The sequence below is a fragment of the Nyctibius grandis genome, chromosome 3 (genome assembly GCF_013368605.1).
Source record: "Nyctibius grandis isolate bNycGra1 chromosome 3, bNycGra1.pri, whole genome shotgun sequence".
Lineage (NCBI taxonomy): Eukaryota > Metazoa > Chordata > Aves > Nyctibiiformes > Nyctibiidae > Nyctibius > Nyctibius grandis.
This window is the reverse complement of record NC_090660.1, coordinates 95,204,074-95,216,942: the sequence shown is the minus strand read 5'-3', so window position 1 is coordinate 95,216,942 and position 12,869 is coordinate 95,204,074. Positions and strand designations below refer to the sequence as shown.

Genomic DNA, 12,869 nt, shown 5'->3' with positions numbered 1-12,869 from the left:
TTTTTGTATTCCTATGGCTGAAGTTTGAGTGTCTCCTTAGTTATTTCTGTTGTAGCACAGCTACTGTCTAGAAGCAAAATTCTGGAAGAAGGTAAGGCAGAAGTGTACAAATGAACTCACTTTTGCCTGCCAAAATTTGGTTGCGTACACTTCAGTACATTGTGGCAGTACATGAAAGTATATCAGAAGTAGCCTGAATTGTTCTAGTGTCAGTCTCTGTAGTCCTGAATGTGTGTTGTGCTGGGCTTTAGCTAAGGACCTGAATAACACAAGAGCTCAGTTAACCTTGTGCTACTGGTGTGAAAGCTTATGCTTCTACATTTTCACTACTTGATAACTAATAGATTCAGGTTAGTTCTGATTTGTCTACACACACTCTGTACATACCTCCTGATTACAGTGGAGTCGTTAATATAGGACTGATGTTCAGCCTAGGTTATGAAAATTATGTTAGGAGCTGAAGCTTCCTAATGCATCCGGTCAGTTACTGAACTCTCTGGAAGTACTTTCTGCTCCTGCTAAACCCCCACACTTGTTTCAGCTAAGTATATATTTGCTAGCAGAAGTGGAGATGATAATAGCCCTGCATTTCCACCACTTAGTGCAACATGCATACATGCTGGACCATGTGAATGGGAACTGCCCTGACACTCTCAGCCTTTCCTACTCCCATCCAGATCATGGCTGCATCTGGCTTTAGTTGCATCAAGATTAGGCTGTGACAGGCAGTAACCCTGCACACTCTTTCTGCATGTCAGCTCCACGTATCGTACAATCAAAGCTGATCTTCTGCATTATGAACTTTCCACTGCCCTCAGGATTCCCTCTTTTGGCGTGTAACTGAAATCACTTACTTGTTAAAGGCAGTTTCAAAAATACATAGCAAGTTAGATTTTCTTTTAATAAGCTTTTATGGGAATTGGATATTTTTTTTCTAAATTTTTCTATCTTGTTTTTATCTTGAGACTAAAATATGCCACCGATTTGCTTATTTTGCTACCGAGGACTCACACTGAGGGCTTGTGTGTTACACTTCCCTTTCAACTGCATATTTGAGCGTGCTTGGTTTTGCAGACCATGAGCAATTGGAAACCTAACTTTCACTTTGTCAAATGATCATAATAAGAATGAATATTTTCACAACTAATTATGAAATTTCTAATCTATGCACAAGAGGTATTAGTTCATAACTTCTCTTAATTTCCTGAAATTTGGCAGAATATCTGGGGGGAAAAAAAAAACATACGTGATGATTTCATAAGAAAACTTCATAAGAAAAATTGTCAAAATTTCCTTTTTGGTGAAGAACATCTCCTTTGTTACATTAATGAAGAATGACAAGTGAATTTGCAGACTACTATGATTTCAGCAAAAGATGATTTATTTCTTTAAGCAAAAGTTAGTGTTTTACTTCAAAACCACTTATGTGTTACTTCTGTCGTTGAAAAAAAGAAAAATATCATTTTCCAGTTTAAAGTTTTTGTTTTCAAGAGAGAAAATATATCTTTAGAGCTTTTAAAACTAGATCCTTAAAAAAATCACAGCATCTTAAAGATAAATTGGCAAGTATTGCTTTAGGGCCTATAATGGTTGAGGAAAATTGTATTAGGAAAAACTAACTATATTTTATTTTAGGAATTTTCATCTGCTGCTGTCTTTTTCATTTTTTTTTTCTCCCTATTGTCCTGGTTTGGCCCAAACCAGGCCAATTAGTCTTAGAGAAACCAAGGTCACTGCTAAATTCCTCACTGCTTACGAGTGAAGAGCCGAAGGGGGCTCGCACCTGCAGGGAGGAGCAGACAGGGCAGGTGACCCAAGACTGACCAACGAGGTATTCCATCCCATACACGTCATTCTCACTTTCCTATTTATCACTAACCCACTGCCTCCTGGAGGTGGGGCCCAGGAGGGAGGGGCCCTCCTTTCTCCCACTGATTGGTACCAGCTTTGCCAATTCTCCAGTTAAAAGCCTGCAGGTGTGATGGCAGGGGGAGCTACTGCATTTTCCCCTCTGCCCGTCGTGGGTGGGGGGGGGCGGGGGGGAGAGGGTTAACAGAGAGCGTCTGCCACTGGGTCAATAGCCGGCCCAGCTTTAAACCGTGACAGATTTATTGGCGCCCAACGTGGGGCTCGCAGTCTCCCTTGGAGGCGTGGGTTAGTGATAAATAGGAAAGTGAGAATGACATGTATGGGATGGAATACCTCGTTGGTCAATCTTGGGTCACCTGCCCTGTCTGCTCCTCCCTGCAGGTGTGACCCCCCTTCGGCTCTTCACTCGTAAGCAGTGAGGAATTTAGCAGTGACCTTGGTTTCTCTAAGACTAATTGGCCTGGTTTGGGCCAAACCAGGACACCTATAAAACAGCACTTTTTCTTTTCCATTCATTCTTATTGATTTTCATTTCTCTTCAAATTTTTGATGAATGCTTTTCATTCATGGTTTTTGTAGGGAGTAAAGATGGAGAATTTGAATAAAAAAAAATCAGAAGCCAGGGGGTTTATAGATAACTGTACAGTTTAGCCTTATTCCCTTCCCTCTTCCTCTCACCCTTTTCCTTCCAGATTTCCCACACTGCCATAAGATTTATCTGGCAGGTCTCTCTTGTAGCATGTGCTACTACCATTACTGTTGTCAAGAAAGAAAATACAAAGCTCAGAGGCCCTGCAGAGGCCCTGTTCAAAGCCCCACTTTGCTATCATATTACTACTTAGAACTGAGGTTTAGAATTTAAATCAGATTTATATAATAAACTGGAATCTAATATTCCCATCTCCATTCCATAAATGAACGTCCAGATTGTTCAATATATACATAATGTACCAAAACTTCCATTTATGACTAGTGGGATTCTGAAATTTTAATCCTAGACAACTTTTGTGTTAAAATTATGGAAAGTTTAAGACAAATGTAAGTCAGAATGAATGCTTTTTTAGCATTCAGTGGTTAATTAATTACTCTTGATTCATACTATGTTAAAGTGGAAGAAAATCAAGCCTGTGTGTGTATAATAGATAACTATATTTTGTTTGAAAATCTTTTTTAAATTCTGGACTGTTGTCTTCCTCTGATTTTTCTATTTCTCACTCTTCCACTGCCGCTTTGGCACTTAATTCCTTATTATTTTACATAGTAAATTGTGGTGTTACAGTACCAGTTGGCTGAAACCAGCTGCTGCCCAAGTCATATACTAAGAACCCATCCCTAATCGAGACTAATCATGTATTTGATCCAAGAAGGTGAATCCTGAAATCATTCTTGGAGTTGTGTGTCATTAGAATGTAATACGGTGATGCCACTGGGTGGCTCTTTAACCTTCCTTTATACATCTTTAAATTGTTTTGAGCATACTAAGAATATGTTCAAATGGTAAATAGAAGCTCTGCCAGCCTGTGGTTGCTACTTGCCTAATAATTTGGTATAAAAATGCTGGTATCACACTATAACAAATGCAGAACCAGGATCTCCACCCAAAATAAGCAGGTTGCCTTACTTTTTTTTTAACAAAAGACTCAGTTTCTCTTGAATATTTTTGAAATAGTAAAATTTCATTTTGTGGAAACATTGTGTTCCATTTACATTCATTTCTTCCACAAAGTTGATTTTATCTGAATTGTGTAGATAATACAACACTTAGATTCTACTGAAATATTTATCTACTATTTTCCTCCTCTTACAATTTTTTTGTTTTTTGGCAAAATTGTAATTCAGAAACTAAAATTATATACACTGTAATTTAAGTAAATAAGATTTCGTCTCTTTCTGTTAAAACTTCCATGAGCATAACTTTAAATGTGGTATTGAGGACTGCTTGTGTATTTATTTTCTTTTTTTTTTTTAACTTAACAGGTGCAATGGATGTAGAAGAGAGGACTCGCCAAATGAAAATGAGCAAGTACAAACAGGTAGCAGGATCAGATTCCAGGCTGGAACAAGATTATCATTCTAAGGCAAGGGAGTTTTGTTTTGAAAAGCAACAAAATATGCTAAACTGAAATATCCAATATCTTTTTAGAAAGTAATAGATGAGTGGGAGGTTGTTTCTTCAGTAAAGGTTTCTTGTGTGTCTATAATAAAATTATTGGAAATGTGCAGCAAAACCCTTAACACAGAGTGTTCTTGATTATTAAAATTTAAGAAGGATAAATTAAATCAAATAAAAGTGGCAGTGCAATTATCCATTGGAATGAACAGTAGGGCCATGATTTAAAAGCTCAAAGAAAAGTAAAAAAGAGGTTTATTGAGTGACAGATGGAATGAGAGCTATTGACACCTGTTCATGGCTTTCATATAGTTGAACACAGGGTTATCTTGATCTATTGAAAACTGGAAGGTGTAGTGTTACTTAGTTTAATAGTAGCAGTTTAGCTTTTGGAAAAGTATTTTATGCATCAAGACAAGTTTCCACCCCTGCTGTGGCAATTTGCCAACAATCTGAACTGTTTCATAGTAGTATAGCCCCAAATATATTACCCAAAATTTCCTGCTATCTGGAACAGGGTCATGTCATATACAGTGTGTTAGTTAAAATAATCAAGATATTTTCAATTTAAACTTCTATTGTACAAAAATAATTTTGTGTCCTCTAAAAACTCCATTAATTGAGGTCAGATTGTAAGTGGAAAACACGGGACTTCTGACCTATAAAAGCTGACTGAGGAAGAGAAGTCTGTTTTAGACTTTTATTTCCAGGATGTAGTTCATAGCTCCAAGGATTGGCAAAGTTACTGTAAACTGAGACACTTAATATTTGAAGACAATGAAATAATCAAATTTATTAAGTATTGTTAGTTTTGCAGATAATGTAGACTAATATATTTGATATAATTACTTTCTAGAATGTATATTTCAGTGTGGGAAAATAGAGAAAGAGTTTTAGCAAAGCCCATGACAAAATGGAAAACACTATTAATGAAAATAGTTAGAATTGACAAAACAAAAAGAAAACTGTGAAACTGGCTTAAAATACTTTAAAACTCTGTAGATGTGCTGCATGATTATTTGGTTATTTTACAAATGTAGTTTTTACTACAGAAGACATAGAAATTTTTATTAACATGTAGGAGGGACTTGATATACTGTCATGTTTAGATGCTTGTTTTATGTTGACACTTATGGCAAAATTATTTTCACGTGTGTCTATATTGTCAGCTTTGAAAGGTGTTACCTTTCAGACATGAGCGTAATACTGTGAGCAGACCTTCTTGCAAGTGTTGTGATTGTATGTACCACAGAAATATGACTTTATGTATTGTATGTATAACCAGACGTATTCTGCTAATTTTCCTGCTCCCTCAATGCTTGGCTGGAATTTGAGTCAGAAGTAGGACTGGTATGGAGTAAAGAGAATAAATGGTCTCTTATGTGAAGGAGCCGAGTAGAATATAACCACCTAAGGAAACATTTCCTACCCTTGTTTTTCCATTTCACCCACACCATATTATTTGGCCTCACTATACATCTTTTATCTTTTTTATTAAAATTTTACCTACAGTATTATTGGAATGTATTAAAGAGGAAAATTATAAATGGAATTATTTTATGAAAATGGTGATTTATTTATTGCAGACATCAAACAAATTGTCTCCAGAAATAAACAGTTAATTTACTCTTCTGCCAAAGTGTAGTTTCAGTATTTGAAAATGAGTTATTTATTCTATCAATGAACTTGTGGAACTAGACACTGGATATTCACATATATGTATTAATTTGAAATGCATTCTTAAAATTGTGTAGTTTTAAAACCATATGACAACCATAACTCTCATAAGACATATGAGAGTTCCGTCTTCACTTTTTTACTACCACTGCTTCAATTCCCCTTAATTAAGTGCTTATATTATCTAGAGACAGAAAATGAGTAAGTACAATGTATCTATCTGGTTTCTACAAAAATTCTTCTAGAATCATGAACTGAAACATGTATGTCAAAATGCTGACTGAAATCCCATGTTCTGTATAATATACAGTGACTTTGATTTTTTAAATCTGTCAACTGGCACAAGCAGGCAGTCAAGTGTGCCATGCCTGAGAAAAATGTCATTAAGTAGGCATTAAGCAACATTCAGGAAACTTAGCACATGGAATTTTCTTTTACATTTCTGTTCTATTTCTTTTTTTAAATGGAAAACAACAGCAACTGTATGCTCCTCATGATTACTTTGAGTTAAGAAAAAATATCCTTCCTTGCTGAGAAAGCAAAAGCTATAACAATAGAAGTTATATTAAATATTCAAATATTAAAATAGGCATCCTGTATTAAACCTCTCTAGTTTTGTTCTACCTCTGTGAGTCAGAGGAAGATACAGACACTTCTATGGTGCGTAGCCATACATTAAGAAGCCTGTGGGAAAAGTTTACTTCCAGATATCTGTATTCTTAGAAGCTGATGAAATATGAAATTTATTTTCCCTTATATTTTTTCCTCATGATTGATAAAATTGCAGTTTTTATTTTTATTATTCATATATATGCCTCATTATTTTTGGGAAACTATGTATTCTGCTTCCATAATATTTTGTGTACATGATTTTGGCAGGTAGTATGTTGAGTAAAAGAGTTATTTCCTTAAATGCAGAAGTTGCTTAAGTATGGTTTCAGCACAGACGTAAGGAAAGCAAGCAATATCTTTGATTTTCATATACACGTATTTACAACTAAGGAGACATGAGAGGAAAAACACTGCAGATATTAAGGATTAGATAAAACTATTTCTGGTATTGGAACAACTATTTGTTTCTGAATATTGAGTACTAGTAGACTGGTACTAAATGGGAGATATACTGAAGTCTGAATTGCAGTGCTGGTAGAAGCTGACATGCAGGAAAACCTGAGTTCTGGTAATACAGAAAAAAGCACAGTAGGACAAGAGTGTTCCACCAGAGGAAAAAATATCCATTTACCATATTGTGGCACTGTGACACTAGCCTGACTTATGTAAATTTCCTCAAGAATCTTTCAAGGACTAGTTTATTGTTTTGCATAAAAACTAAGCTTCCCAGTTCCTAAGTGTTTAAGCAAGATGCACTGTGAAGAGGGAAGGGCCAAGATGGGAGCCCAGAGAAGCTGAGTGAGCAGCATTCTAGATTGGACTCATTTCGTTGATCTAGCTTTTGCAGTCAGTTCCCAAATTACCTCTGAAACTCTCAGCCTTGCTTCTTGCTTGGTGCTGCTGCCATTAGCTCTTCTGGCAAACAAATCAATAGCGCTATGCTTGGTGAGTAACTCCTTCCCCTGGCCGTTCCCACCACTGCTCAGATTCAGGAATCCCTGCTGACAAATGAAGGGTAAAGGGTGAGCGGAATCGTGCCATTCCTCCCTCCTTGCCCCCATGACTGGAACGTGCCCAGTGGATCGACTTGGGAGAGTTGAAAAGCTTTGTTGCTACTGAGAAAAAAGAGAGAAGATACTTCTTGTATGTGGAGCCCTAGAAGTGTTTGCTATCAATGTGAAATCAGTGTAGAATCAGGAGAGAATTACATCAACTCAGGCCATATTAGCCATTACAAAAGGGTCTGAGTAACTAAAAGCGTTGAATGCCAAACTAAAGGGGGCTGGATTTATGTAGGAGTTAGAAAAGTGAAAAATGATTGGTTCTTTAGGAACAAAGGTAAAACAGAGACTGACAACTAGCTGACACACATTTAAACCTCAAGGTATCATAAGGCTCATTTTATTTGTTTTATTAGGAGAAAATAATGACCTAGAAAAAGGCAGAGAAATCCAGTTATATAACATAGCAATTAGTAATAGTCAGTAATGTAGTAATTAGGAATATAGTATATTAGAGCAACAAAGAACAAAGTTGGGGTAAAAGAGGTAAAAGACCAGATAAAAACTGAAATTTTTGCACAACTGGTGACAAGATTATCTAGCCAAGTATAGAAAAGAGTACACCAAATAGCGAATAATACAGAACACGAGAAGACTTTCCAACTCCACCTTTAATGATTCATATTGATGATAAGACTGAAACTTTCTACATCATCAGATGTATGTAATGCTGCAGTTCCTGTTAATCAATAACCAGAATTCACGTTTTAGATATGAGCATAATTCTCTGTGTTTGATGTAGGAGACTAGTAGTATTAGGCATATGAGCATGCACTTTGCGATCTTCTAACCTGTTAGCAAGACCAAGACAAATGAAGCTGTGGGAAAGAAGAGTTAAGCATGTGCTCGGCTTGTTTGAGTAGTGTAGATGCAGCTGAAATGCCCTTGGAGCATGCAGACACCGAAAAGCTTCAGTTCTTCAGACTGAGACACTTTGATTCAGCAATGAATCAAGTACCACCTTATGGGTTACCTGTGTGAGAGAATGTGCAAAAGGTAAGAGATGTAACGCTGGAGGTGGAAGAGGTTGAGTTTGAATACATCAGAAGCAGATGTCCTTAACTCTCAGTCTTGTTGCAGTGTGCAAAAGTGTCCAAGAACTGCCTTTTTCCTCTGAAACCTGCAGTACATAGTTGTGTTATTGGTACAGCTACATGTGGTATCCTTTGACCTGTGGTGTTGGTTGAAACATGTGATTCAATGGTGTTTTGGCGATGCCCTTGTCTCCTTCTTAAAAGTCAAAACATAGCAGTACACAGAACAGCAAAGATTGCTAGCAGAAACACTTGTCGCTTTTCTTCTTGAATCCCTTGCGGAGGAGGAGTTGAACAAACATCCAAGCTAACAGGATGATGAGACCTTTGACATTCTTATTGTATATAAGCTGTAGCTGATTTATATTGTTTTTTTAAATTGGCAGTTGTTGAAAATTTAAGCTTCGTGTTTGGGAGTTCTGGGAAGATCATTATATGCCCAGTAATAATTTGATAATTTATAATAATTATGAATATACCTCTTTGATCCTATAATTGTTTCTTACAGCTTGTAAGAAACAAGCTGCTTCTTACAAACAAGAGATGTTTGTAAGGATGTACAAACATCCTTACAAATGTTGTTGTTGAGGATGTAATTAGAAATATTCAAAATATTGAATAAAAAAATGGAGGCTAGGTTAGATATCTGTATTCCCTCAAAACAGTGCAGAAATTGGAAATCTGTTTTGTGTAAGTTTCTTTTCAACATACCAGTTTAAATTTTAAAATTTTAGATATCTGGATAAAACTGAGAAAGATGAAATAATTAGAATGGACCTATGCTGAAGAATAATTAAGAAGGCAAAAATTAACACAGATAATACCACACACAAATATTCCATGCAATTAATTTCTATAAAACCCCTGTAAAACTAAGGGCCTAGCCAGTAGAATTTGATAGGCTTATAAATGGGAATATCTGTGCGTAGTTTTATGGGGTCCCTTCATCTTCCCATTCCCCACCTCCACACCAAGAAGCTCGTTTCTTCAGGAAATAAAACAAACACCAGTTAGGCTAACAAAGAATTTTCCGTATGGGGAAACTAGTTAGTTATTGCCTGTTCCATGGCTTTTGTGCTTTCCTATGGACTAGTCAGCAATTGTATTTTTGGACAAGAAACTTGATAGCTAAACCAGCTGTCTAGTCTGGAAGTACAGGTCCTGCAACCCTCAACAGCCTGTGAGCACTCAGGTTAACTAATCCTGCTCGTTTGTGATGTGTAAGGAATTTCACTACTCAATGGCAGAGAGAATCTCTCCGGCCCATAGTGCTGATAACAGTTATATTTTCAATCAACTATTTTATTGCATTTTTAATATAAAATGCTTATGGAATAAATTACTGATGTTGCAGTTCTGGTTCCCATAAATACAGAATTTAAAGTTCAATTATAAGACTTAAATATGTAGCTAGATGAAATAAATTCAGAATTCTAGATCTGAGCTCTATACACATAGTAATGTAGACAACATCTTTCATTTCTATTTTTGTCAAACAGTATTTTGCTTATGAGTTAAAAGTAATTTAGTGACTTTGAATACAGATGTTGATTGGTGTGATTTCTAGTATTTTCTTCTTTAGTCCATAATATGCAAACTCTTAGTAAATATTTCTGTTGCTAAGCTGTCATTTTTCTGTTTTATTTAATTCAAGCTGTCTTTTAATTTATTTTGGTTTCGATGCTTTTCTAATTTATTTTTTACTTTTGTGTATCTGTGTCTTTATTAAGAGATTTAGGGAATTCTTAAACATAATACTGTGGTTAACACAAATACTGCATTCACATATAATGATGGCTGAAGTATAAACATCTGAAAGTAGACTGCCTGTTTTTATCTGTCCGCAAGTACTGTCTGTTGTTAGCCATTTTCTTAATTTTCGTGTAAGCTTCTATTGCTAATCATATAGCTAGAAAGCAGAGGTTAAATACATTATAAAATGTTAAGTACCTTATAATTTTACAATGAATTTCAAAGAGAAAAAATTACTCCTGAAAGTAAAAAATAAAATCATCACTCTATTTTGGCTCTGAATATTCATTAGTTATTGGAGTTTATTGGGGGAAAAAAAAAAAAGAGATTTCAATAGCAGAAAATTGTGTGTTTTCATTTAAAAAAAGCACAAAAAACACTAAGTGTAACACAAAGTCTTGAGTTTTACTCTTACAGCAATGAGTTAAATATTCTTTTGCAAAAAGCAAATATTTTCCAGAAAAAAAATATTTTATCAAACACATATATATCAAATATACATCAAAATGGATATCAAAAGATTTCTATCAAAGCCATATTTAATTAAGTAATTGTAACTGTTCCATTAATAATCACATTCAAAAATCACCTGGGTGCTGTTTTGACCAATTTCCAGCCAGAGTAATCACTGTAATTTATCATAAATCCTTTTATCCTTTTTGTAATAGAAGATCTTTTCCTTTCAGAACTGCTTTGTATAGACGTGTGACTTGCAAAACTGTTAGTCTGTTTTGGTTCAGAGTGATTATGTTTTCATAGTAAACGCAATAATTTCTGTTTACAGTTCTTACCTGAATTTAAGCTGTAAAATTCCAAGATGCTATTGAACTGAGTAACAAATAATGTATAAAATAGCATGACTGTGCTTGAATTAATTATCTAAGATGTACTGAAATTGATGTTATGCTGATAATAAATGAGAAAATCTATGGAAAACAAGAAAGAAAATTAACTGGGAAATATGCACTAAATATCTGGGTGCCAAAGTGTGACAGTCAAAAATAGAGACTATATGAAGTTAATTGAATTCCTGCAACAGTCAGGGAGCTCCAAGAAATGAGAATAATAATCCATGATAAGACATGTCACACCAGGCTGCAGTTTGTGCCACTTAATTCTGTGGCAGGCAGAATAGGCGCAAAAAGGACATTATTCACATTTGACAGATAACGAGGGTATAGCAGTGGTTCCAGCTAGATGGAAGCATGTTTGCTAGATCAATTTGCCAGGCTATTGACCTTGAAAAATCAAGGAAAGCATGGCATGCAAGTAGAAAGGATAGACCTGAAGTCCCAGTGCAGTGCTCACGTGGAGCCTGCTTAAACATGTAGGACTCAAAATGAAGAAGCAGGACCTTTGTCTGTCTGCTTCACAGGGGGTGGTTCGGAGGCCACTGAGCACTGTCAGACTCAGAGGCAGGAGAGCTGGCTGCCCCCTCGCCTCACGCGCCTCCTGCCCTGCCCGGCTCTCCTTTGCTGCAGCAGCTTGAGAAGGTTCTGGGACGGCCAGCGAAGAGCTGCTCCTGCTGGTTCAGCTGGGTGTACCTTAGGTGGAGAATTCGCCCAGAGTGTACTGTTATCATTTGTAATTCTTCACTAAAAACGTTCTGGCTATAATGATGAGGACTGTGAAGTGGTTGTAGCAGTGTGGATGTCTTCTTTGGTCCAGCCTCTGGGAGTGCTTCTGTTTATTAAATGGGTTGATTTTCTTTAATAGCAGCCCCAAAGTTGTCAGTGGAAATTTTGCCAGTTTATCAACCTTTTTCCAAACAACAGATTTGTGGTTTTGAGGAATTTTTGCCATCTGTTATGCCAGAAAAAAGCTATGTATCTCTATAAGATTTCCCCAAGGTATTGCCTTTCTTTTATTCCTTTATTGAAGTATCTTAACCACATAACCTCTTGCAGTTAATTTTAGTGAATATAACTGTGACTTCAAGCATCCGTATTGCAAGTAGTATATGTGAAAGATTTGCATGGATATGTAATACATCACCATTATTCTGTAAAAGCTGGTTCTGCACAATGGAGCTAATCAAAGTAGGGTCAGGACCTTGGAGTCTCAGCATAGGGAGGTCTTTCCTTTGTAAAGCCTTAATGCCTTCAGCAACACTTCTAGTGAGAATGTTACTGAAACATGAAATTATCTCTGTGGCCCTGCTAACCTATGGTATTTCTGACTGTCATTTGTTGGAAGTAAAGCCTTTGCTTACAAGAATTAATATTGATTTAGTGTTAGGCAATAGAATATTTTCTTTAGTAATACCTCAGAAGGAATATCATCCTCCTCCTGCAGATAGAAATCATTGTTTTACCAGGGATTTCACTGACAGTCTGGAATCAGTGAATAATAACAGAAAAAAACAAAAACAAAAAAAAGACAGTTCTGAAAATTTAATCCTTACTTCTGAATAGAGTAATGATATACTCAAAAAGTGTTCATTTTTGTAATACCTAAAGTAGAATAGTTAAATTGTTGCAGCAAACTAATTGTACTAGTAGTATTCCAAGATAGTAGAAAATGAAATTTTAGACAAAATTATCAAATAAAGTTAAAGTCTGCATTAAAAAAACCTCTTTTTTTTTCCTCATAAAAGAGCATCTTGTCCTAAATCTTTACCTTGAACATATATAGATTTTTCATCTAATAACCTTAAGTATCATGCTGAAGAGGAGTTTTGAAATTGTGTTTCTTCAAGAGTCAGTTTATGTTGAGGAAAAAAATTCATCTATCATACAGCCAAACAGACACAAT

General features: G+C 35.8%; 1 protein-coding gene across 40 annotated transcripts in view; it reads left to right on the top strand.

Annotated features, from left to right (window-relative positions):
• Positions 1-12,869, top strand: part of RIMS2 (regulating synaptic membrane exocytosis 2) — a 531,876-nt gene that overhangs the window by 429,039 nt on the left and 89,968 nt on the right. For 18 of the 40 annotated variants that reach the window (XM_068395859.1, XM_068395854.1, XM_068395860.1 and 15 more), the window contains one exon: positions 3,847-3,947. The exons of the other annotated variants lie outside the window; for them this stretch is intronic. In XM_068395859.1, coding sequence (XP_068251960.1) covers positions 3,847-3,947 — 101 coding nt within the window. The remainder of the gene's footprint in view (positions 1-3,846; positions 3,948-12,869) is intronic. 40 annotated transcript variants of the gene reach the window in all.